This window comes from Artemia sp. Qi Xiang Cuo, chromosome 14 (assembly GCF_049724085.1).
Source record: "Artemia sp. Qi Xiang Cuo chromosome 14, ASM4972408v1, whole genome shotgun sequence".
Classification (NCBI taxonomy): Eukaryota; Metazoa; Arthropoda; class Branchiopoda; order Anostraca; family Artemiidae; genus Artemia; species Artemia sp. Qi Xiang Cuo.
In genome coordinates this window covers 27,611,797-27,638,938 of record NC_142807.1, presented here as the reverse complement: position 1 = coordinate 27,638,938, position 27,142 = coordinate 27,611,797, and the positions used below count along the sequence as shown (strand labels likewise).

Below are 27,142 nucleotides of genomic sequence, written 5' to 3'. Positions count from 1 at the left end.
GGTAGCCCCAATTCGTTCGAAACCTACACACATACCCATGCCTCAGGTGTAGGTTTGCGTGTAGGTTTCGGACGAATTGTACGGTTACTACTACTAATATCCTTGCAAATAAAAACTATTCTCTTTGAATTCAATTATCTTACTAATATGAATTGTAAGTAAAACTAAAAAGATACACCGGTTTTTCCGAGACGGATTTAACCTAAAAAAAAACTTGTATATCATGAAATAGAAATTCAGTTAATTGTGTCAGAAAAAACTGAAACCAGAACAGATTATACCCAACCTATTTGTTACGGGCACGTACGTAAAGTATATACCATCAAGCAAATTCCTTATTATATTTCAAATTACTATAGCTTCTATAGAAATGATACCTCTTTACAAATGACCCTGGTAACCCAATTACTTGAAAACCTACACACATATCTATGCCTCAGGCGTAGGTTTGCGTGTATATTTTCAAGTGCCTATACTTTCAGGGATACATCGCTTGTATCCCTGAAAGTGCCTAATAGGTTACTACTGACATGTACGACCACCTACAGGCTGAACTCCTACTTCCTGGCCATAATCGAGCCCTCACTGAATATACACCAGACGTGATTCTGTCCTACCGAGGGAATCCTGTAGTCCCAGTAAAAAAGGGTGCTTCACAAGGATCAGTCACATCTCCATGTGCCTTTAATAATTGTATTATTGAACCACAGTCTACTATCGAGACAACATGCTTAGCTCGTGGCATAGACGTTACAACGATAGCCTACGCCGATGACATTTTGAACCCCAACCGCACATTCGCAGGTACAGAGACCACCTTCTCCACACTACAATCAAATTACAGTCGCATTGGCCTTGAATTTAACCCGCAGAAGTCGGATATTCTTCTGTTCAACTGGCGCTAAGAAGAGGTCTCGTCTCTGAGGCTGGGAGAACTGTCTGTAGCCCCTGTCTCGAAAATTATTTACCTTGGTTTACCAATTGGAAAGCATCTAAAAACTACCCGCTCCCTTCTTATTGATCATCTCCGTAAACGCCTGGCTTTTGCTTAATGTAGAGTAGTCTCATCTAAAATCCGTTTCAACCGTTTAATTCTGGCTCGACTTTATAACACTGTATCCCTTCCCCATGTCCTGTATCTAAGCCCGTTTTGGAGGATTTTTCCCGAGCCAGAGAAAAGAAAGCTCAGATCTGCGTTTTTTAAGTATGCGAAGTTCTTGTTGCGGCTCCCGCCGTGGACAAAAAATTCGCACATTGTTAAAAATTTTAAAATTGCGGACCCAACGGCAGCTATAATTGATCAAATTAAACGTTACAACGAAAAAATCTCTTCCCACCCTTGGTACCGTTTGCTAAGGCAGTAAATCGCTGTTCATTTAATTTTATTTGCACATTTCTTGTCATATTTAGTCTTTTTACCGTCTCTTGTCATATTTAGACTAGTTGATTGAGTCCTTTGATTTTGAATTGAAGTTATCTACAAGTATTTTGCTGTAGGTTAGGTTAGTTGAATCGAAGTTATCAATCATATTGCTTATGTTTCTTCAGTACTTGGGAGTTTAAAAATTAAAATTTCTTACGTACCTGCAGTGGAGTGTATAATTGAGTTTTGTTTCTCGTCTTTGTAATTGGTTCGATTATATGTAATGTGTTGTAATTTGTTTTTTGTGTTTTTTTTTCTTTTTTAGTGATACTCCGTCTTTTGTACCTTTTTTTACGGGTAATAAATAAATAAATCAATAAATAAATAAATATATTTAAAGATAGTTAGGGCATCAATATCCTCGTGCATCTCCCCTTGATCTTCGCACTTCAATCGTGTTTTAGCAACGGCCATAGGGACTGGAAGCGAAGCACGCTCACCAGGATATCCAAAAAAGGAGACGCTACCGTAGCAAGCAACTGATGGGTTATAAGCCTACGGTCAACACCTAAGAAGCTCTCTCATATTATCCTACAGAGGAATACAACTTGATCAGCACTTCCAAGATGAAAAGCAAAACTTCAGGCCAATCCCCTCTCGGGCGGACCTAATATTCACACTTAGACCTCTAACTGACGAAAGCATGAAGTGGCGTTCAAAAATGTATATGATCTTTATGGACTTCAAGAAGGCCTCAACTGTGTAGATCATGAAAGTCTACACAGTTGCATGAAAGTCTACGGAGTATTTTAACCCATCATGGAATCCTTGCAAATTAGTGACGATTATTATGCTATGTTTGAGAATATCGAATGTTGTGTCAAGACATCAAAGGGCCAAACCCATTTCTTCCGGGGTAAAGGTCAACCATTTCGTTCTGCAGGTGAATGCAGAGAAAACTAAATACATGGCAACAAGCGACTCTTCTTGGCCCATTGAACGTGGAAACTAAGAAGTTGGAGAAGTTGTCTAAGTTCAAGCACCTGTGAAGCATCATCGAGAACACAGTGAGAAAAGTGCTCATCAGAATAGGAAAAGCAATTGGCAAGCTCAACAAACCATGTCAAGTATGGAAATCTCAGAATTTTTACTGCGCCAAAAGCTAAGACCTTTTAACAACCATATTATGGTAATAATACTTTACGCCGCTGAAAAATGGCATCTAAACCAAGAACAAGACAGGAGAGTCCTGGCTTTTGAAAACCCGTACCTCCGTAGAGGATTCAACACAGAAGGTCACACTGCCCTGCTCATAGAACACAACCTCATCAGAGTTCGAAGGTGGATATATTTGAGACACGTTTTCCCGTATGGAGGACCATAAACTCCCAAAAACCACTTTACATTGGAAACAACCAGGGAGTCGTAGCTGGGGAAGACCCAGAAATACACTGCATATTATATTATTTGGCAATTAAATATGTTAGTAACCAGCAGTCAAAAAGCCACTTTGTAATCAAAAAAGAAAATAACGAGCATTATTCAGAGATATTAATAAAGGAGTTCGTTGTGGACAACTTATAACTGCATGACAGTTGTATAAAAGATTGGTTAGCTCAAATATACTATTGCAAAGAAGTGAAAACGAAATCCCAGAGTTGCAAAAAGAGTCTTAACTAAAAACAAACAAAATCGTGAGCTATGATTTTGGTCACTTTACAAGAGGTCCTTGCAAGTGCGACTGTGGGAAAATCCCTTGACATGAGAGCATTAACCATTTCTATTTTTAAGCAAAACGAAAACGAAATTTAAGGTCATCAGCAACACAAAAATTGTGGAAAAAACCAACAAAGAGAAAAATCTCAATGAGAAAAAAACAAACAAAGAAACGAGACTGTGGCCAGTGGAGAGAAAAGAAAAGACAAATGCAAAACAAACGCGGATATTTCGCCTGTATCCAAACAAGGCGTCTTCAGCACGAAAGAAACACAAGAAGGACAGGATAAAAAAAAACAAGACAAAACTAAAAACCAATAAAACCACCACCAAAAAAAAATGTACACTTGGCGCAAACTGATCCACGTAGGGAAAAGATGCTATTATAGAGTTACTTCAGTGAGGACACCAGAGTAACTGAGGAAAAATAAAAAAACTGTTTTTTTTATTTTTCCTCAGTTACTCTGGATCACCCACTGCACAAAAACTGATTACAGAGTAGCTATTTTACATAACTACGAAAAAATTACGAAAAAACTCCTACTTCTCCTGATTTTCTTAAATGAACTTTCTTATTTGGGTAAAAATAGAACATTCACAGCTTCCCTTTCAACTTGAGTCATCCTAGCTTTCAGGGCTAGACGCAAGTAACAGACGCAAGAACAGGTATAGCTCTTGGATTTTTCTTCATCAAATAATATCATCTTAGTTGTTCATCGGACTACTTGAAGGCCTTTTTTTTACAATTAGAACAATATTAAGATTAGAAGCGCTAAGGACTCACCTGAAGACAGAAGCAAACCATCTCCAAGCCAGGGCCTCAAAAGGTCGTAATCCTTACTTTTTTCCATATATTTCTGACTGCTGAATATGGTCTGAAAATAAAAAATTGAGGAACACTAACGCAGATACATTCTTTCACAAATCTAAGACAAAGAAGCTTGTATGGCAAGGTGGTGAAATAAGGTGATTGAAATTCATAACTTCTCGTTTTTTCCTTTTTTCAAGAAAGATACTTCTTTTTTGCCCCTAAAGGCAGGACGACATTTCGATTTCGTATTCTGCTCTTGGTAGGTTGGGAATAGTCCCCGAAGCCGCGCCACGCCGACATGACAGCGGCGAATGTGTGATTAAGTGTCCGCGGCAGCGCGCCGAATTTTTTTTGGTGGCGCGCCGCCGATTTCTGACCGGCTGCGCGCCACGGCGCGCCGATTCTTCTGATTAAAAATAATAATAAAAATTCCACTTCACCAATCACGTTAAACCTCAACTTTATTTTAGTAAGGATTTTTAAATGGTTGGCTAAAAACATACAAGAATAATATGACAAAACAGGAATTTGTTGGGCCGTGCGGAAAGTGTTTATGTTCACCGTCGATCAGACCAAGTAGAATTCTCATTTTTAGCCACTAGACCCTGGGAAACGTATGTTGTGTTTATGTTTAACATCGCATTGTTCCTGTCAAATCCCGTGTTTAGTCATTTTCTTTTTGTTAATGATTTGGGCTAATGTGTGCATAACTTTCAAAGTTTGAAGTTCATACATCTCCTGTTCATCAAATACATACGAAAAGGAAGTGAAAAAAACAACAACAAATAACAACTTAAAAAACACTGTATACAAGTCAGATACCATTGCTTAACAACACCAAAAATTATTAAGTCCGTGTTTACATCACTTCAGTTCAATTGATGTAACAAAAGTGAGTTTGTTCACTCTGCTTGGAACCATTGATCTTTTTGCAGTCACTATCAGTCCTGTCGTGCTAAAAAGCCGTTTAGCTGGGGCACTTGTGGCTGGTACAGCCAGAACTTGACGAGCGTAAACTGCCACTCGCGGGATCTGATACTAGAATTTGACCTTGGGGTCCCACAGAATGCCGCAAATGGGCTTCTTCTTTGTATCTGCTGAAATAAGTTGTTTTTATCAGGGAGAACTAACCTGCACCTTTACCATAGGGCTCCTGCGCCCTACACTACAGGGGAAACTAAACTGCACCTTTACCCTCTTTTCTTATCAACATGGAATAACCCTCCAAAATTCTTTTCTGAAAGAAGTGGTCAAGTTATGAAGTTTCAAGTCAAAGTTTAAGGCTACTTCAACTTCAGTGTGCTCTGCTCACCAAGCAAAAAAAATGTAATTCATTTTTATAGATATATTTCTATACTAGTTCTAGCTCTTTTCCAGACTAATTAAAAAAAAACTTTTTCCACAAAATAAGTTTTTCAAAGAAAAGTAAAGAACTCCATTAAACAAAAAATGAGCAAAAATAAAATCAAATAATCTACCAAAAGAAAAAATATAAATGTTTTACTTTTTTAACTTTAATAAATCAAATAATATTAACATTTTGATGACTAAATATCAGTATCAAGGAGGCACACTTGTGCCTCCACAATGTTAAGCAATTTCAGGTCCTAGAGGTCGCAGAGAGACGGCGGTAATCGCATTTTGTAGCCCAAGCTCAAACTAAGAAACTTGCAAAATTTCATCCTCCTCCGACTTTATCTTCATGGGGTAAACTGGGCCGGAAGTTTCGACCCTCCCACCACAGCCCCCCTTTAACGTTGTACGATTGGGCTGAAATTTAGAGATTAAGGTTTCCTAGGGCTCGGGAGCTTATCCTCGAAATTTCAGCTCAATCCGATCACTCATTCCCTGTTTTCAAAAAACCAAATATAGCCACTTAAAATTCATCATCATTTCTTTTTTTTTTCTTAGCCACGCCTACAGGCCACAGTTGGCACCGGATCCGTTTGAATGAGGACTCATTCGAAGCAGAATTCGACCTGTTAGGGCCTTTTGATATTTTCAGACCGAAAAAATTATCCCCCGAATTTACATTTACGAAAAACCTTAGTTTTTTTCAAATAATACACATAAACAGGTTAGACATGCTTTGTTATGAAAATATCTGCGCGTCAATTTTCATAACAAAGCATGTCTAACCTGTTTATGTGTATTATTTGAAAAAAACTACGTTTTCTAAAGAGTTAAAGAGGCTGAGTTACAAGGTCAACCCTTAAAACGTACAGGGATTAGGAGGCACAGTTGGGGGGGCTGTTAAAGAGGCTGAGTCACAAGTTCGAACCTTAAAACGTACAGGGATTAGGAGGCACCCTGTACGACGTGATTTGAGTATTCAGGAATTAAAAGCCTTAACACAAGAATGTTCAAGAGCGGGGGGTTTGGGTGGCGGCAGCCCCCCAACTTCAACTCCTGACACGATCAGCTAACAGTTAGTCAAGCAATAATACGTAATAAACTGTACAAAAACGTGCATAAATTATTTGAAAAAAACTACGTTTTCTAAAGAGTTAAAGAGGCTGAGTTACAAGTTCGAACCTTAGAACGTACAGGGATTAGGAGGCATAGTTGGGGGGCGACCGTCCCCCAAACCCCTCGCTTTCGCAGCCTTTAAATTAAAAAAAAAGTTTTTTAAACTGAAAGTAAGGAGCGACATTATATCTTAAAGCGATCAGAAATTATTCCGTATATGAAAGGGGCTGTGCCCTCCTCAACGCCTCGCTCTTTACGCTAAAGTTTTTATTGTTTAAAAAAAGAGTTGTGAGAAAGTCAAACTTTAGCGTAAAGAGCGAGGCGTTGAGGAGGGCACAGCCTCTTTCATATACGGAATAATTTCTGTTCGTTTTAAGATTTAATGTCTCTCCTTACTTTCAGTTTAAAAAAGTTTTTTTTTTTTATTTAACGGCTGCGAACGGGGGGGATTTGGGGGGTGCTACCCCCCCAACTTTGCCTCCTAATCCCTGTACGTTTTAAGGTTCGACCTTGTAACTCAGCCTCTTTAACTCTTTAGAAAACGTAGTTTTTTTCAAATAATTTGTAAATTAAGCTGACAATGCACATTCCATTTGTATTTTTTTTCTGTAAAGAGCAAATTATATTCTGGCCTTGGGAAGGTATAGGGGTTTTGAGCCCAACTTATGTTAATTTCTGCTCGTTTTGAGTTTCATTTATTTATCGATGCTGATTTGTGGTAGTTTCACATTTGATTTTAATTTTGCTCATTTTTGTTTAATGGAGTTCTTTACTTTTCTTTGAAAAACAGATTTTATGGAAAAAAAAATTTTATTAATTTTTTTCGTTTTATATTGACATAGTCTTTTCAGGGAAAAAGAAAATAATACTTTAAATCTTTTCGTTTTTTTAAGAATTTATAGTTTGGCCAGCTATTCATATGCTGGAAAAAAAAATTTCTGCAATTTTTAACAAGATAGGCCCTTTTAAAAAATCTGGACACAAATAGTAGTGTTTAATTTAGTTTCATACCTCCTCTAGTTGACCTGAAATGGAAAACTTGATACCATTCGCAAAAAAAATTTTTTACTTTCCTTGATAGCTTGGATACACTTACGCTATTTTGATGTGGTTAAATTTTATGAGAAGAAGTAGCCCAGAACGTTTGATCATAATACCATCAGTCGTTCATGGGATACTGCTGAGATGCCTTATTGGGAATTAGCATTAACACAGTGCATTTTCATTTTAATCTTAAGGCGACATTTAGTTTTTAAAAATAAAGGCAAATGGGATGGTGGGCGTGGGAGGGGGATTAGTTTCCCTCCAATCACTTTTGACTGTTAAAAAGGGCAAAGGGGGTTAAACATCGCTTTCTATAAAAACCTTATCTGCCCCCAGGGCATAACTTACAACCCTTGCCCTGAGGGCTGTGGGGGTGGTGGGGTTGTCATCCTTAAAGACCTTATTTACAAAACTTTCAACTACGTTGAATAAAATGGCTATCAAAAACATTTGATTGGATGTGTTTGGGGAAAATATTGGAGTGAAAGGGGGGTTATTCGCCCTCAAAATTACTTTCGAGACTATTAAAAAGGGCACTAGCCCTTTGAATTCCCAATCAAATGAACCCTTTTTCAAGTTTCTGCGACAAAGATTTCAATAAAAACTTATATGCCCCCAGGGCATAACTTATCACCCTTGCCCCGAAGACTATGGGGGGAGTGTCCTGCTCAAAGCTATAATTTCCTGAACTTGCATGGAACAAAATGGCTATCTCAAAATTTTGATTCTGTTGCCTTCCAATCACTTTCGACTATTAAAAAAGGCACTAGCCATTTCAAACTCCAATTGAACAAGCCCCTTTTGAAGTTTTTACGACAACGCGTTCTATAAAAAACTTATATGCCCCCAGGGCATAACTTACAACCCTTGCCCTGAGGGCTGTGGGGGAGTGTCCTCCTCAAAAACATAATTTCTATCTGGAAATCAACTACGCTGAACAAAATGGCTATCTCAGAATTTTGATTGGATGTGTATCGGGAAATGGTGGGGGTGGAAGGGGCGTTAGTTGCCTTCCAATCACTTTCAACTATTAAAAAGGGCAAAAGCCACTCCAATTTCCAATTGAATGAGCCCTTTTCGAAGTTTCTACGAAAACGTCTTCGATACGAAGTGCCTTGGTCTAAAGGAAAAAAAAAATATACATTGGGCCAACATCGTTTTTATATGCCCCCAGGGCACAACTTACAACCCTTGCCCTGTGGGTTGTGGGGGAGTGGCCTCCTCAGAAACATATTTTCTATCTGGCAATCAACTACGCTGAACAAAATCGCTATCTCAAAATTTTGATTGGATGTGTTTCGGGAAATGGTGGGCGTGAAAGGGGTGTTAATTGTCTTCCAATCACTTTAGACTATTAAAAAGGGCATAAGCCACTCCAATTTTCAATTGAATGAGCCCTTTTCGAAGTTTGTACAACAACTTCTTCGATACGAAGTGCCCTGGTCTAAAGGAAAAAAAATAATAAATAATACTTTGTGCCAACATCGTTCTTGTATGCCCCCCAGGGCCTAACTTAAAACCCTAGCCCTGATGGTTGTGGGGGAGTAACCTCCTCAAAAATATATTTTCTATCTGGAAATAAATTACGCTGAACAAAATGGCTATCTCAAAATTTTGATTGGATGTGTATGGAGAAATGTTGGGCGTGGAAGGGGTGTTAGCTGCCTTCAAATAACTTTCGACTATTAAAAAGGGTACTAGCCGTTCCAATTTCCAATCGAAGGAGCCCTTTTTCAAGTTTCTACGACAACTCCTTCGATACGAAGTGCCCTGGTATGCAAAAAAAAAAATAATACATTGTGCCAACATCGTTCTTTACTTAGGCAGCGCGATTGCGCTGCATTTGATAACATCCTGAACTCCCTAATGCTCTTTTACCTACCTCTTTTCATGCGAAAAGCCAGAAAGAAAAATGAATCGAATTTCAAAGTAGAAGGTAGAATCTTTGTTTCAAGAAAAAATTCTTTTTCTTCTTCCTACGAACCGACATACATGGCGAGCCCAAGATACAGTATTTATCTTTAAGAAACAGATTAGCCGGCATGACGGCTGAAGCCCAGAGGTCGATATCGATAAGAAAAAAAGAGAGAGAAAAAAAAACCACGGCGGTGAATTAGTGACGCCGCCGCCGTTAGAATTAGCGGCGGCGTCGGCGCGCTGATATAAGCTCGGCGGCACGCCACTGTTTTTTTTCGGCGGCGCGCCACCGACTTTTCGGCGCGGCTTCGGGGTCTAGTAGGGAAACTTACAAGCTGTTGGCGAAGGGTAAGGATACTTTCATGTACCTGTTATAAAGCAACGAGCTTGCAGATATTACTATATGAAAATATATCTCACGCTGCTTATAAGAATTAATTTTTACAGCTAAGCCATTTTAAGAGACTACATGAAATTATTTGAGTTACTTGAAATTATTCATAAAACACAAGTACTTTCATTATTAAAACTTTTTTTTTTAACTTTGTCTGTTTAGAATTAGTGTCAAATTTCCAAAAGTCTTCAGAAAATTAAAAAATCAAAGTCCCGTTTATAATATGGCATTCATGATGCAAGAGGTAGTTATGGCTATTGGCATTTTTTCGAGAGGTCTCAAGTACGATCTTATGATAAAAAGTACAGATCTAAATCGTATGAATATGACTTCCTTTAATTTCAAGGTACTAAACCACCCCGCTCTTCAAGATTTTTTAATGCTCAATTGATTTACAGGGGAAGAGTGAATCTGTGAAGTATTAGAATTGTGACTTTTAAGTGTGTGTTTAATAGTTTTGAAACTTTTGTAACCTTTATTTTACTCGTCAACTTCGTATAAATGTAAGCGAGAATTACCCGGATGCCAAATGCAGAGCAGAGAATAGTAACTTCCTGAAAAACCTCTCACAAAAAGGAATTCTTGTTTAAAACAGCGCTACCTGGGACTTCAGGTACCACTTCCTTCCCTTTAAATAGCTACTTTTCAACCCCTGCAATTAATGTTCCACTGAATGCATTGATGTGTACAAATAACTGAAGTCCCAAATGAACCGAACTAGTCAATTGACAAATGATTGTCTGCAAAAACATTTAATTATGTCTAGGCTGCACATACCATTTGACCTGTATGTCCTCAGAAAATGGAAAGGTTTATGGCACTGCTTTTCAACAATGTCAAACTGGTTGTGTATCTGAAAGGGGTACGATCGCGTCTTCTGCTACCGGCAAAAGAATGCAAAAGGTAAAAGAATTTCCAGTTTCCAATTGGAGCACCCCTTTCAAAACATTTTGCAATTTCTAAGACTACTGATTCAAAATATCAGCCTGTGTGAAAAATAGGAAACCCGTCTTATACATGATCATCCTTCAAGCTAAGATTACGAAAGTTGCTTATTCGGAAAACAGAGAGGGAAAGCCTAGATTCACATATTTGACAGATCCGTTCGAGTTTTCTTACACCGTTACTGCTGCAGTATATTTATATTATACTGATTTCATTTATGCAATTAATATGCTTATACGAGCTTATAAATAATAATAATAATATTTATTTATAACCCACTTACATCACAAGATAAATAAGTGGAGTAGACACTAAAAAAGAAAAAAAAATTGATTCAAAAACGAAAATCTACAATAACATTACATAAAAAACAATAAATCACCAATAACAATTAAACAACAATAACATTAAATAAAAATAATAAAACAAACGGATCAAACCATGGTGAGGTGAAAAACGCCAATACGCTGTTTCCGAAAGCCTTTCGTGCAAACAAGTCAGCTTCTCAGCAATATTCGGAAGGTAAAACTTATTTATTATTTTACGATTCCTATACCAAAGAGGAAAATACAGAATATATTTACCCACTCGAATATCGCAAAAATCCTTATTCCTAAAAATAGGAAAATGCCCAGAAAGGTAAAGAACAGAATGATCTGAAAAAGTAGAATAGAGATTGGTACTTGTTTAGTATCCAGTAAACACGCGAGAAGGGAAGTTTTGTTAATACTAATGAAATAAAATGAAGTATGATAAAAATATAATAGTTGAGAAACAAATTTTAGCTATATATTTGCACATTAGGGGCGGGGGTAAAGCATAGCATATATTAAATACATAACCTAACCTAGGTACCTTTTTTGCCCCTTCAACCCCAAAAAACTAAAGTTTTAATCTTTGCCATAGAGTGAGCAATACCTCACTAGGCAGCGAAAACCTGTTTTTCATATAGCACCTTTGAGATTTCGATGCGGTCTTTCTCGCCTGTTTACTGGATTCTAAACAAGTATCTAGAGCTTTGCAAGAGCAATACGATTATATTTGCCTCGATTAGCTACAATTTTGGAGTAACCAATCTGGATATTTGTTTTAACATCCCGGACGGCACACTCACGAAAAGTTTTTAATTTCTGGTTATGAGTTTAGACCGGCTAATTAGAAGAATATCATCAGCATAAGCAAAGTATGAAATATCAGTTAACCCAACAAAACACATAGAAGAAATATTCTCAAGAATACTAGAAATACAAAATTTAAATATACTTGGAGATACTACTCCGCCCTGCCGTACACCCCGACGAAAAGGAACAATAAAAGAAGAAAGGGTACCGAATTAGTTTTAATTAGTTCGAATTAGTTTTAATTCGAAAATAAGATTTACTATACCAAAACTTAAGAAGAAAAATAAGTGACAGGTTAATGTCGTGACTATAAAGAGAATAAGGAACCTGACTGTGTACAATACTATCGAGAGCCTTAGAAAGATCAAGGGCACAAATGTGAAGACCATGCCCTTTAGCAGAAGCATCTTTAAGAAGGCATGCCAGAGCACGGTGAGCGTGCTGGCAACCGATGCCAGACCAAAAACCGAGCTGGTTCTCCCCAAAATTAGCATTGAAATTGATGAAAGGAAGTAGGATATATTTAATACATATTTTAGCTCATATTGTCAATGAAAATTCTCAAAAATTACAGATTTCCCGTTCGGTTTCACTAGATGATTTTGAGGGTTGGAGCCCTTCAGAATTAGCGTTGAAATGAATGAATATTATCAAACAAATTAGCACACGGAATAGACAATGTCTTATTAGAAATTAGTACACAGTGCATTGATCTTAAATTGTTGAAAATAAAAAAAACAAGTTTTTTAAACTGAAAGTAAGGAGCGACATTAAAACTTAAAACGAACAGAAATTATTCCGTATATGAAAGGGGCTGTCCCCTCCTCAACGCCTCGCTCTTTACGCTAAAGTTTTTTATTGTTTTAAAAAATATAGTTGTGAGACAGAGTCAAACTTTAGCGTAAAGAGAGATGCGTTGAGGAGGGGACAGCCCCTTTCGTATACGGAATAATTTCTGTTCGTTTTAAGTGTTAATGTCGCTTCTTACTTTCAGTTTAAAAACTTGTTGTTTTTTTATTTAATTTCTGATCGTTTTTTAGTTAATGCAGCTTTTATTTTGGCTCACCGTCATTGAATAAGAAAATAAAATTTTCATGAAAATTTTACCTTTCTTTTGCTAAATGGCTGTCTCTAAATTTGGTTCTGACGTAATTTACAAATTAACTTACGTAACGAAATTCTATATTCGTATATTTTTCTTCTGGCAAAAAATACAAAGCTGCAGATTTTTGCACATATGAGCTTGAAACCTATGTTATAGGGTTTTCTGATACGCTGAATCTGACGGTGTGATTTTCATTAAAATTCTTTCACTTTTAGGGGATGTTTCCCCCCTCTTTAAAAAATCAGGTAAATTTTCTCAGGCTCGTAGCCTTTGATGAGTAATACTAAACTTGACAAAATTCATATATTTAGAGTCAGCATTATAAGCCCATTCTTTTGATACTTTTATTGACATCAAAGTTCCGTTTTTAACAGTTTTTTTTTATTACGTATATGTTATTATGTATATGATAGGGTTCTCCCCTTAGTCAATACCACGCTCTTAACGTTAAAAAAATTTAATTCACAAACCCCTGAATCACAAAGGCCGTTTAATTAGAATAGATAGCTCTTTTGAAAGCACTAAAAAAAACTGTAGTGTAAAGAGCGAGGTTTTAACTTGGGGGAAAACCCCTTCATATACGTAATAAGTTCTGTTCGTTTTAAGTTCTAATATTGTTCTTACTTTCAGTTGAAACAACTTGTTTTTTTTTAATTTAATTTCTGATCGTTTTTTAAATAATGATTGGAAATCCGGCGCCCCCTTCATAAAAATGTCCCATACCCCAAAGAAACATCCTCCACGGAAAGATTCTCCCGAGTAACCCCCTCCTCAAGTCCCCCCCCCCACCAGAAAAAAAATCATTCATGCAAATATATGTATACGTCCCAATAACCAAAACAATATGTAAGCAGTGGGCAAAGTTCATAGCTTGTAGCCCTTCCTCTGGCATCGTAAAAGACATATTTATTAGATTTTCGACTATGCTGAACAAAATAGCTATCCCAAAACTTTTTTTGTGTGACTGAGAAAAAAATGAGCCTGGGAGAGGGCCTAGTTGCCCTCCATTTTTTTGTCCTTAAAAAAGGCACTAGAACTTTAATTTCCATTTCATTTAGCCCTTTCACGATATTATCGGACCAGTGGTTAAAAACGATTACCCCTGGGGAAAAAAAAAAAAAAAAAAAAAAACAAATAAAAACGCACCCGTGATCTTTATTCTGGCAAAAAATGCAAAATTCCACATTTTTGTAGATAGGAGCTTGAAACCTCTACAGTAGGGTTCTCTGATACGCTGAATATGATGGTGTGAATTTCATTAAGGTTCTATATCTTTTAGGGGGTCTTTCCCCCTTTTTTCGAAAATCAGCCAAATTTTCTCAGGCACGTAACTTTTGATGAATAAGATTAAACTTGATGAAACTTATATATTTGAAATCAGAATTAAAATCTGATTCTTTTGATGTATCTATTGGTATAAAAAATACCGTTTTTTAGACTTTCGGTTACCATTGAGCCGGGTCGCTCCTTACTTACAGTTCGTTACCACGAACTGTTTGATACATCGTGTTTGTATGTAATTCAGGCTTAAACAGTGAGACTATAAGCCTAAGCCTTGATATTTTAATTATAATTATATTTGTATAATTATAATTATATTAATTATAATTATATTTAATTATATAATTTAATATATTTAACCACAACATATGTATGTGTATTACATATGTTATGCAAAAGTTCCTATTTCTTTGTCCTTGAAAATTCCGATTTGATTAATAAGTAGTTGTACTGGCCTACACCGCAATAATTAATCCATAATTATCTTTAGACGTACACCGTCAAGACTTTCTCTTGTAGGTGAAGCAAACTCGTTAGTTGGGCTCCAATTCAAATTCGTAAATACCTTGGATACTTTTGGTAGAATATTGTGTGCAAAGAAATAAAAACCACATATATAATAAAAGAAAGGGGCTTAAACTAAATAGTCAGACAATACAACAATAACAAATTTTTTAGTGGTTTAAACTGAATATATAATGTTCAAGATTCACAGAAAAGATTAACAAGAATTTGAACGATTAAAGGCTTTTTATTTGGATAGGTTTCGAAGTATATGTAATAAATTCTTTAGTTGGCATATAATCTTCAGTTTTAAAGAGTGAGGATGTATTTACCCAGCAAAAGGGTGGCAAAGCTTCTAAGTTTCAAGCAGCGTCATCGTGGCGGGGGGGGGGCAGTTTCCCGCCCAATAATTTGGATAAAAGTTATTATGTAGCCCATGGCCCATTAACTATCTGGATATGGGACCCTCTTGCCTCCCCCAGTAAAAATGCTGGAGTTCCGCCCCTGGTTTCAAGCAAAAATCTTACCGCAACATTCTAATGTTTGAGAATTCCTGTAGATGAAGGATCTTGTATTTATTTCCTGATTTAATCTCTATTTTATTTTATCCACTGTCAATTTAAAAGAAGGCTCAGCAACCATATCTGTCTGAGTAACCAATCAAAAGTTAAGTTCGACTAGTCTTGCCATTAAGCATGCTAGCTAACTTTTAACATACAAGGAGTTTCGAAAGAATGTAAAAGCTGAAGAAATAAGGTGTCCGTAGAATATTTTTGCAGCCTAAATAATTCCAGCATAGGAGAATGTTGGTTCAATGATTGGAGTCGATCATATTCTACAAAAGGCAGGGGCCTAGCAAGGGAGCAAAGGAGTACTTCCCGAGTACTGCATTTATTTGGGCTCAATTCAAATAATACATATGCCATCTATTTTATGAGAGATAGACCACTTATAGTGTTAATTGGGGGGGGGGGGGGCAGAAATTGACCCCGGAAACTGAAACACAAAGGTTACTTACGCGTCGGACAAAAGGAGTTTTGGATATGGAAATCCTTTTATTTTACTTGAGCAAAAATTTTATTTTTCATATCTCTTCAAGTGAAGAATAATTCGTATGCTAATGTTTTTTGGATAAATCAAGAATATCCAGGATACCAAACGAAATATTAAAAACGGAATTGATCAGTTCATTAGGAATTCTCGTCATATGAAGTTTGGGAGTAGACCTCAATTTGCCGCAAAATGTTGCATAGTGTCTTTTAAGCTGCTCATTCGTGGAATCAATTTCACTTTTCGTGTATTTTAAATGAAAACGTTTCCAAAATCATAGAGCAAGAAATGGTACTCAGTAATTACGTGCCACTAAAAGCAAGGAAATTAAACCATGTTTTAACTGTGTAACTAAGAAATTTTGGGGTATTTGAACTTCTACTTGCCAAAAACTTAAATATTAAAAAAAAGGTATTGTCTGGAACTATTTACAGGTTTTTTCCTTCAACCCTCTCTGCTCTCGAAAGAATCCTAGTTATGGCTTTGATCGCATTCTAGGGTATATGAAGAGGATGACCCCCAGGGATGTTCCTAGGACTGTTGGCAAGCGTGTCGAAGCTAACCTCAGCGCATCCTGCCCGATCGTCCGCCTCCCCCTTAGAACGGCGTAACTAAGGTTACAGCGTCAACCCAAAACCAATCCAATCTTTCATCAGTTAGTTCTATGACTATCTACCTCAGTTCTTCACTAAGAATGACGTATGAAAGAATAGACTTATCTATCAACCAATGAAATGGCATCATTTTTATACAATCCTAAAAAGGGCTTATGCCAGATTTGCCATCTCACTCACTCGGACTATCTGTCTTGGCTTTTTCTATAATTAGCGTATGGCTTGACGTCAGTGTCTACTTGATTTTAATTTTAACTGTGTAACCAAGAGATTTTGGGGTATTCGAACTTCTACTTGCCAAAAAATTATATATTAAAAAAAATGTATTGTCCGGGACTATATACAGGTATTCTCTTTCAACCCTCTCTGCTCTCGAAAGAATCCCGGTTATGGCTCTGATTGCATTCTAGGGTATATGAAGAGGATGGCCCCCAGGGATGTTCCTAGGGCTGCTGGCAAGCGGGTGGAAACTACCCTCAGCGCATCTTGCCCCGACCGTCCTCCTCCCCCTTTGAACGGCCTTGATAACCGTCCCGTGTTAATGATGTTACACAGGGTTTTGTTTGTTCGCTCAAATTGTTAAAATCGCTATTTACTATATTCACAAACATGTTGTTACGATCTCATTGTGAATCAAGGAGTGTCTACTAGAAAGCACCTAGGTCGTTTTAGAATTAACTCAAATGTTTTTTTTTTCTTGACAGGAAGGTATGCAACATCTGGAATAATATAATGGTTACAAATCCGGCTGGACTAGTTTTCAATTCAGCAAGAAAAATAACCTATCCCATGACAAGCTTATTGGCACAATTTACTATTTGCAAGAGATTTTACCTTGTGCTCTTAGTGCGAACTTGGCGTGGTTTTTCATGCGTAGCAGAGGGTAAATTGTCTTAAGATCAATTGAACCCTGTTTAGACCTAGCTGCACACAGAGCACGGTTCCCGGGTGACTCAAAATTTTTTGACGAATCCAAAACCTTGCAAGGAAGTAGACCCCGAAGCCGTACCGAAAAGTCGGCGGCGTACTCCCGAAAAAAAAACGGCGGCGCGCTGCCGAACGAGTATCTGCACGCTGCCGCTGCCACTGATTCTATCGGCGGCGGCTTCACTAATACGCCGCCGTTTTTTTTGTTTTTTTCTCTCTTTTTTGGTTATAGATATCGACCTCCGGGCTTCAACCGTGATCCCGGCTAATCTGTTTCTTAAAAATAAATACTTTCATCTTGGGCTCGCCATGTATATCGGTTCGTAGGAAGGAGAAGAAGAAATTTTTCTTGAAACAAAAATTCTACCTTCCACTATAAAATTCTGTTCATTTTTCTTTCTGATTTTTCGGATGAAAAGAGGTAAAAGAGCATTAGGCAATTCAGGATGTTTTCATAGGCAGCGCAATCGAGCTGCCTAAGTAAAGAACAATGTTGGCACAATGTTTTTTTTTCCATACCAGGGCAATTCGTATCGAAGGAGTTGTCGCAGAAACTTCAAAAAGGGCTCATTCGATTGGAAATTGGAATAACTAGTGCCCTTTTTAATAGTCGAAAGTGATTGGAAGGCAGCTAACACCCCTTCCAAGCCCACCGTTTCCCCAAACACATCCAATCAAAATTTTAAGATAGCCATTTTGTTCAGAGTAACTGATTTCCAGAGAGAAAATATGTTTTCGAGGAGGTTACTCCCCCACAACCCTTAGGGCAAGGGTTTTGTAGTTATACCCTGGAGGTATATAAGAACGATGTTGACACAATGTATTATTTATTATTTTTTCCTTTAGACCAGGGCACTTCATACCGAAGAAGTTGTTGTAGAAACTTTGAAAAGGGCTAATTCAATTAGAGATTGGAGTGGCTTGTGCCCTTTTTAATAGTCGAAAATGATTGGAAGCAACTAACACCCCTTCCACGTCCACCATTTCCCGAAACACATATAATCAAAATTTTTAAATAGCCATTTTGTTTAACGTAGTTGAAAGTTCTGGAAATTAGGTCTTAGAGGATGACAACCACCCTCACAGCCCTTAGGGTAAGGGTTGTAATTTATGCCCTGGGGGCATATACGGTGTTTATAGAAAGCGTTGTCGTAGAAACTCAAAAAGGGATAGGAAAAGCCTAGTGCCCTTTTTAATAATCGAAAGTGATTGGAAGGCTTGACATTTTTATAGTAGAGATCGATGTGGGTATAATGTATCATTTTTTTGTTGTTGTTGTTGTTTAGACCAGGGCACTTCGTATCGAAGGAGTTGTCGTAGGAACCTCGAAAAGGGCTCATTCGATTGAAAATAGAAAGGGCTGATGTCCTTTTTAATAGTCGAAAGTGATTGGAGGGAAACTAATCCCCCTTCCACGCCCACACTCCCATTTGCCTTTATGTTTAAAAAGTAAATGTTGTCTTAAGATTAAATCAAAATGCACTGTGTTTATGCTAATTCCCAATAAGGCATCTCAGCAGTATCCCAAGAACGACTGAGGATATTATGTTCAAACTTTCAGGGCTTCTTTTGCTCTTAAAATTTGACCAAATCAAAATAGCGTAAGTGTATCCAAGCTATCAAAGAAAGTAAACAAATTTGTTTGCGAATGTTATCAAGTTTTCCATTTCAGGTCAACTAGAGGAGGTATGAAACTAAATTAAACACTACTATTTGTGTCCAGATTTTTATAAGGGTCTATGTTGTTAAATTTTGCTGAAAATTGTTTTTCAGCATACAAATAGCAGGCCAAACTATAAATTCTTAAAAAAACGAAAAGTTTTAAAGTATAATTTTTTTTTTCCCCTGAAAAGACTATGTCAATATAAAACGAACAGAAATTAATTAAAAAACAGTTTCCAAAAAATAAGAACTCCATTAAACCAAAAATGAGCAAAATTAAAATCAAATAATCTACCAAGCGTGAAACTACCACAAATCAGCATTGATAAATAAATGAAATCCAGAACGAACAGAAATTACAATAAATAACCGAGTCAAACTCAAAACGAGCAGAAATTAACATAAGTTGGGCTCAAAACCCCTATGCCTTCCCAAGGCCAGAACATAATTTGTAATTTACTGACAAAAATACAAATGAATGTGCATTGTCAGTTTAATATACATATACTGATATTTAGTGATCAAAATGTTAATAATATTTGATTTATCAAAGTTATAAAAGTAAAAACATTTATATTTTTTCAGTAAAGTGAAAACTATGTTCTGGCCGGAAGGCATAGGGTTTTTGAGCCCAACTTATGTTAATTTCTGCTCGTTTTGAGTTTGTCTCAGTTATTTATTGTTATTTTTGTTTGTTTTGGGTTTCATTTATTTATCGATGCTGATTTGCGGTAGTTTCCCGCTTGGTAGATTATCTAGAGCTAGTATAGAAATATATCTATAGAAATAAATTACATTTTTTTTTTTTGCACAGTTAGCAGAGCACACTAAAGTTGAAGTAGCCTTAAACTTTGACTTGAAACGTTATAACTTGACCACTTCTTTCAGAAAAGAATTTCGGAGGGTTAGTCCGTGTTGATAAGAAAAGAGGGTAAAGGTGCAGTTTAGTTCCTCCTGTAGTGTAGGGCCCAGGAGCCCTATGGTGAAGGTGCAGGTTTGTTCTCCCTTATAAAACAACTTATTTCAGCAGATACAAAGAAAAAGCCCATTTGCGGCATTCTGTGGGACCCCAAGGTCCAATACTAGTATCAGATCCCGCGAGTGGCAGTTTACGCTCGTCAAGTTCTGGCTGTACCGGCCACATGTGCCCCAGCTAAACGGCTTTTTAGCACGACAGGACTGGTAGTGACTGCAAAAAGATCAATGGCTCCAGGCAGAGTGAACAAACTCACTTTTATTACATCAATTGTAACTGAAGTGATGTACCCGCTGATTTAAAATTGTTGGTGTTGTTAAGCCATAATATCTGATTTGTATACAGTGTTTTTTCGATGTTGTTATTATTTTTTTTTTCACTTCCTTTTCGTATGTATTTGATGAACAGGAGATGTTTGAAGTTCAAATTTTGAAAGTTATACACACATTAGCCCAAATCATTAATAAGAAGGAAATGACTAAAAAAGGGGATTTTATAGGAACAATGCAATGTTAAACATAAACACAACTTAGGTTTCACTTGGTCTAGTGGCTAAAAATGAGAATTCTAGTAGGTCTGATCGACGGTGAACATAAGCACTTTCCACACGGCCCTACAAATTCCTGTTTTGTCATATTGTTCTTGTATGTTTTTAGCCAACCATTTAAAAATCCTTACTAAAATCGAGGTCGAACGTGCTTGTTGAAGTGGAATTTTTATTATTATTTTTAATCAGAAAAATCGGCGCGTCGTGGCGCGCCGCCGGTCTCAAATCGGCGGCGCGCCACCCAAAAAATTTCGGCGCGCCTGGCGGCGCGCCGCCGCCGATAGTAAATCACACATTCGCCGCCGTCATTTCGGCGTGGCGCGGCTTCGGGGACTACAAGGAAGATCAATTATTCTGGAAGAAAACATTTCGCGTCCCTTGTTTTTAGCATGAAATAGAATTTCCCGTACTGCAAGGATGAGTTTTAAGATCATATTTGCTTAATCAAATTGCTCAGATCTTTCACCTCACTGATCTCAGCTCAAAAGTGCTTAAAGTTATTTTTTCTATCTAATAGGGCACTGAACATAGCACTTCGTTGCTATTCTCATCATAGTCCCTGGGTCACTTATCAAAGCCGAATGAATTTTTAATTTCTGAAAAAAGAAAAAACGGCCTGAGAATTAATATCAGAGTCCTCAGCTTTTCTTAAGAACATCATTTCCTGTCACAGTATGTAAGATCTTAGCAGACTGAAAAGCCGAAAAACGGGCCTATTGAGTTATATAAAGTCATTTATATCTTAAAGTCCGTCGGGCAAATAACTGGACTAACCATATTAGTAGGGTCTAATTAAATAAATATTGACTAACCAATTGTATTCATTGCTTCACACATTACGATAAAAAAAATATTTATGTAAAAAAAATTACCTGACAGGGACCTATACTAATGGAGTATGATATGTTTAAGGAACATTTACGTAAATATTAGGACGCTTTTTTACAATGTGAAAGAGCGATTATTTGACAGGAATAGATAAATGTAACAGCATACATTCAAGTACTAGACAATTCGGATTGTTTCTCAGAACTTAAAATAATAAATTGAAACATGAATTCTGGACATGGAAGTGAGCATGGAACATTTGAAGTGAATAGCCAAATCAAAAATTGCAATATTCATTACCATTAAGTTATTTTCACATTTCAGCACCTTTTAGGTAAGATTAGAACATTTTAACCCTAAAAGCTGTTCTGTTCAAAGTTACCTTTTGACGCAGATAATTAGGCAGTTTTTTGGACGGGGGACCTCACAGGAAGTACCAAAAATAGACAAATTAAATGAACAAATTAAAAAAGAATCACTTTAAAAAAGAGGTCTACCGAAAATTATGTATTTCAACAAGAAATAATGGCTATAGGTCTATGTATTTTGTTTCACACTATACAGAGACCCAAGACCCCAAAAGCCCCCCCCCCCCTCTTTCCAAACGTGCTCGTTTTGAAGCTATGAGCAAAAAATTGACTAAAAAAGGCTAACCTAAATGTATATATTTTATATATATATATATATATATATATATATATATATATATATATATATATATATATATATATATATATATATATATATATATATATATATATATATATATATATATATATATATATATATATATATATATATATATATATATATATATATATATATAGGAATATTTAGCCTAAATAAATATTCAAAAGATGATGGCTATATGTACTTTCTTTCAAGCTACACAAAGGTTTCTATGAAGATATAGCTTATGAGCAGTGCTGTAACAAGTACTCCAAATTTTTACTTAAGTAACAAGTACCAAGTACTATCAATTTTTTTACTTAAGTATCAAGTAATCCACCAAAATTGTACTTAAGTAGTTCAAGTAATAAGTAGTCTGAAATAGTACTTAAGTAGTACTTCAAGTACTACTTCAAGTAATCAAATTATATGATGTTAAAATTACTATTGAGCTAAAAAAAAAAAGTGACTTCTTCCATGGGAGGCTCTTTCCAGCACAACAATCACACACTTACGCCACTGACACTCAGGTTAACTTAATGGTTTCATTTCTTATATTAAAGAACGAGTACAAAAACAGAATCAAATTGAAAAGGTGTGTTTTTTCCAACTCTACTTTTCCAGCATTATCAACATCATTAAGGTAAAAAAAAAAAGCTGGAAAGAAACGGAAATAAATATCCCGTTCTCAACGGATCTTCCAGCGATTCACTCAGTCAGAAAATCGTCTTACCACATACGGTATATATAGTCAGTCGCTCAGTGCCATTCTTCAAAGACAGTTTCGCAAAAGGAGCTGATTCTGACATCTGCTTTTCAAAAGGTGACATTAAAATAGGTTGAAAAGGAAACCATCAAAACAGTAAAACGAACTCTCAAACTACGTCCATATTTTGCTGAAAAACCTTGAATTTCTCAGTGGCTTTCAACAAAACGAGGCTCTCAAACCTTCCGTCCGCCAAGGAATTACGCCTTGGACTCATTATAATGCCACCTTTCGAAAAGAGACGCTCAACTGGGGCCGATGTAGGAAGCATACAATTATACTTCCGAAACACTGAATTCACTGCCGGGTACTCTTGTAAGATCGAGAGAGTCTTTCGGGAATCACTGAGATATCTCAGAATCTCGATCTTGACCGTATTTGCCACAGTTGGTTGCTGAGTGCTTGTTCCTGATTCGTCGTCCGAAAAGTCAAAAAAAGCCTCAGGAGATCTCTCAAGAACTATGCCACTGCTTTTTTCACTAGTGGCACCCATTTTCTGCTTCATTGTTATGGCCTCCTCTGTCATCAAACCCAGCACCAGTTCCTTGTGTTCTTCTTTCCCAAACTTGTCCTTGAAAAACGGCAATGACCACGTAGCAAGATGGTAGTCCGAATGAACCTTTGGAGATCCACTGAGAAACGGAAATCTTTTTCCAAGTCCTTCGAGCAGCGTCTGGGTTAAGACCCTTGTGAGTTTGACACTTTGGTGCAACTTCACCAACTTCCTTTCCAAGCACTTGATAGTTGGGAGAACAGTCCCGAAATAGGCTTTCTCCTCACCCTGAAGCATATCTAGGGCGATTGCTATAGGCTCAAGGACTGAGACGTACTCAGCAAGAAATTCAAGCTCACTTGTTTTGAATCTTGGTTTTTTCAAGACATCACACACTGCTGAGAGCTTTCCAGCCATGTGACACTCAAGAATTCTTTTCAGTGCATCGTATTCAGAATTCCATCTTGTTGCGTTGGGTCTTATCAGCTTTTTTTCGAAGACCTCTTTCAATAGGTCATTGTTTTTTGAGCTGTGGCTTAGGGAATTCCATAAGCCCTGACACTTGCTCTTGACACTCTGCAGATTTCTTTTGTAACTCACGTCCGTATTTGAAGCATACTTGGCATCTGTGGTGGCCAAAAGGTTCAGGGTATGACTAGAGCAGCGAAAGTGTGGAGGTAAGTACATACCTATATTACCTAATGAGTCCGATCTGCCATCATTCCCTTCGGGCTCAGAAATATCGCTATCGTCATCATTTGTGTTAACAATACGGTCGGGAAGATCAGAATAACTATCAGAGGTCCCTCTAACCCCTGCTTCTCGTTCATCTTGGTCTTGTGCACCACTTCTGGGATTGACACTAGAACCCAATTCTGGTTCCCCGACATCAGTCACATTCACCCTGTCAAAGATCTTACCAACGTCAACAACATCTAATTCTTCGGATTCGGAATCCATGCTTTCTTCATCAGGTGTGTCACTCTCACTGGTTGCAAACTCAGAGCTGGATTCTTGCTCCTTTGATTTTCCTAACTCCTTAAAAGCTTTGACGAAGTTTGAAGCATTGTCTGTTACAATTGCCCGAATTTTGCTCAGATTCTTGTCAAGACCATATTCACGAAATATTGCAAACAGCAAGTCTGAAATTCTGTCGAAGGTATGCGCTCCAGCAAACCTTCTAACTGCAAGCACCATAGGCACAAATTTGTTTTGACTATCTAACACATGAGCTGTTACTCCCATAAAGCTCTTATTATTAGAAGACCAGATATCACACGTCATAGTGACATAGTCTACTTTTTCAAAGAGCTGAATCATTTCTTTCTTTACAACTAACAGAGACTCATCAATTTTACTGGCCAGAGTTTTCCTTGACATTATTGGTCCGATACTTGGGTTTATCCCCAGAATCATTTGCTTAAATGCATGACTTTCCACTGTAGAGAGTGGGCGCATGTCAGACACTATGTAATTCATAATCAACTCATCAGCCCTTTTTTTCGTACATTTCTTTTTTTCAAAGAAAGAAAAAGGTGTATCCTCTTGCTTAGGCTCGGGGATGCTTTCATCGGTTGCGTCATCAGCAGAATCAATGGTCTGCTCATCTCCATCTCGCCTCCTTTTTTCCTAGTGTTCACTTTGGAGAATTCAACATAGGTTGAAGGATGAGCCGTCTGAAAGCAGACATAATGTTTAGTTTTGCTATATGAATCAAATCCAAAGGCTCATTGCTTTTCCACAGGATCCACTGAACATTGAAACTGCAGTATAACAAGTATAACACATATGAATGAACCATCACTTTCTGAAGGTTTGATGGTTTGGTTTTGTCAGTCAGGAACTCAACTACTTTGAGACCATCACCTGATAGAGGGAAGTTCACCTAATGTGAGGATATGTCCCGTGTCACCAGCTTGTCAGTGAATGCCCAAAATGAAATGATTCCCAGGTCCCAGGTACAGCCATATACCTCTCAGGAGGAGATCTTCACATTCTCCTCCTGAGTGGAAGGTTCCTTTACTTGGGAATAATCTCATTTCAGACATTTACTAACTAGAGACATATCCTCTCATTAGGTGAACTTGCTTGTATCCGGCAATAGTCTCAAAATACGAGTTCCTGACTGGGTTTGGTGGATCCTTCACAATAACAACACACCTTCACATTACTGCAGATTCAACGATTACAATGATCACCATAGAAAACCTTTTTGCAGCTTAAACTTGGACCATCCTCTGCAAAAAAGCAATGAACCCTCATGTTTCTGCAGCATCGTTGAAACATCAACATCAACCGAAAATTTGTCCAGAAATAAACTGAGTTGTTAGCAATATAGAAACATAGTAATATAACAACTAGCCTATCATCAAACTTGTAAATAGCTTATGGACATATCCAGGCATTAGTTGAGCTGCAGTTAAACTGGAAGCAGGTTAACTGAAAATACAATAAGGTATGTAGCCTGGGATATCTGGCCTATGTAACAAATAGCCTAGGTCTAAGGATTTCCCTATTAATACATTAAATTTAATGGGAAAAATTAACATTCCTGCTATACTAGCTTCTCAATCTCAACAAAATGCCTAGAACCCAGAAAATAAAGGTTAGACTATACAACAATATGTAATTGTGATAAAAAAAAATATAGTTGTTGGTTTAGTATATAAATCACCTAAAAATCACCATTGGTTTAGTATATAAAATATCATAAAATGAAATTTTTATTAGGGAGATGGAGAATTTAATGGAAAATTTGAATAGTGAACCTAAATATAAAGTGCAAATGGGAGATTTCAATACTGACTTCCTTAAAAGTTCAGATTGTCCAGATTTTCTCAATTTAGTAATTTCTTCTTTTCTATATCCACTGATAACTATCCTTACATGAGTTACTGGGAAATCTGCAACACTAATTGACAATATATTTGTGGATGAAAATCTAATTGAATGTTTGAATGCTGGTGTATTAATTATGGATGGATCAGTAGATCACAAGCAGGCAAGCCTATTAAGCTTAGGCTATACAAGCCCAATGGACATTGTGGCTTGATGCAATGCTTCCAATTACTTGATTTTACTTCAAGTCAGGAAATGGAAAATGGGGCTAGGTCAGGAAAATGAAATTTTTAGTAGACTAAAGATAGGCTTTGTAAGGATAGACTAGTCTAGGCCTAGTAATAGCAAAACATATTTTTAGCTCTAATATTTATTAAAGGGGAGAAATCAGATAAAGAAAAAAAGGAAATATACCATTAGATTTTCTATTTCCTTGTCTATTCCCCCACAAAGCCAGATACACCTTTAGGCTTAACAAAACAGTTTGATTTTTCTTTAAACTAGCTTTATTTGGTAATACACATCAGCTGCTGATGAAGAACTGGGTATATTATCCAAGCACCCCTGGTGTTTGGATAATCACTAACTTTGGACAAGCAACCGAGCATAATTTGATTCAAATAGAGCCTATATTTCCAAGCAAGCTCTTAGTCTTGCATATGTATAGATTTAGATTACCTTGTTGGGATTAGCTCAATTTGATCTCAGAAACTTTTTTATACTGAAAATTAAGCTTAAAGAAAAGTTAGCAAACCCTAGTAGCCTATTTTTTCTTTACAGCACATGTCTGGGATTGAATCTATTTATGTTTGAGTGGTTTTGTATCCTACAAGGCCTATAGGATCATGTGTTTAAGATTGGGCAGTATTTTCTAGAATTAGCCTAGGCTATGCTTAAACTAAATTGTGTATTTGTCATTAGACTCTACTATTAACTATCAATGCATTCAAAACATTCAGCAATCCATATGGCTAAAATATTCAGCCTAATCAAATAGCCTAGGCTAGCCTACTTGTTCAAGAAAATTTGATACTTCCTTTGAGTTCTGCAAATTAGCAAGTTCTGCAAGTTCTGCAGTTCTGCAAATGGAAAACACACACAA

General features: G+C 37.0%; 1 protein-coding gene across 1 annotated transcript in view; it reads right to left on the bottom strand.

Annotated features, from left to right (window-relative positions):
- The window catches only part of LOC148944330 (cytochrome P450 4C1-like), an 82,412-nt gene that overhangs the window by 946 nt on the left and 54,324 nt on the right, over positions 1 to 27,142 (bottom strand). Inside the window, exon 3 of the mRNA XM_089099904.1 lies at positions 3,864 to 3,954. Within this exon, the coding sequence (XP_088956030.1) occupies positions 3,864 to 3,954 (91 nt within the window). The remainder of the gene's footprint in view (positions 1 to 3,863; positions 3,955 to 27,142) is intronic.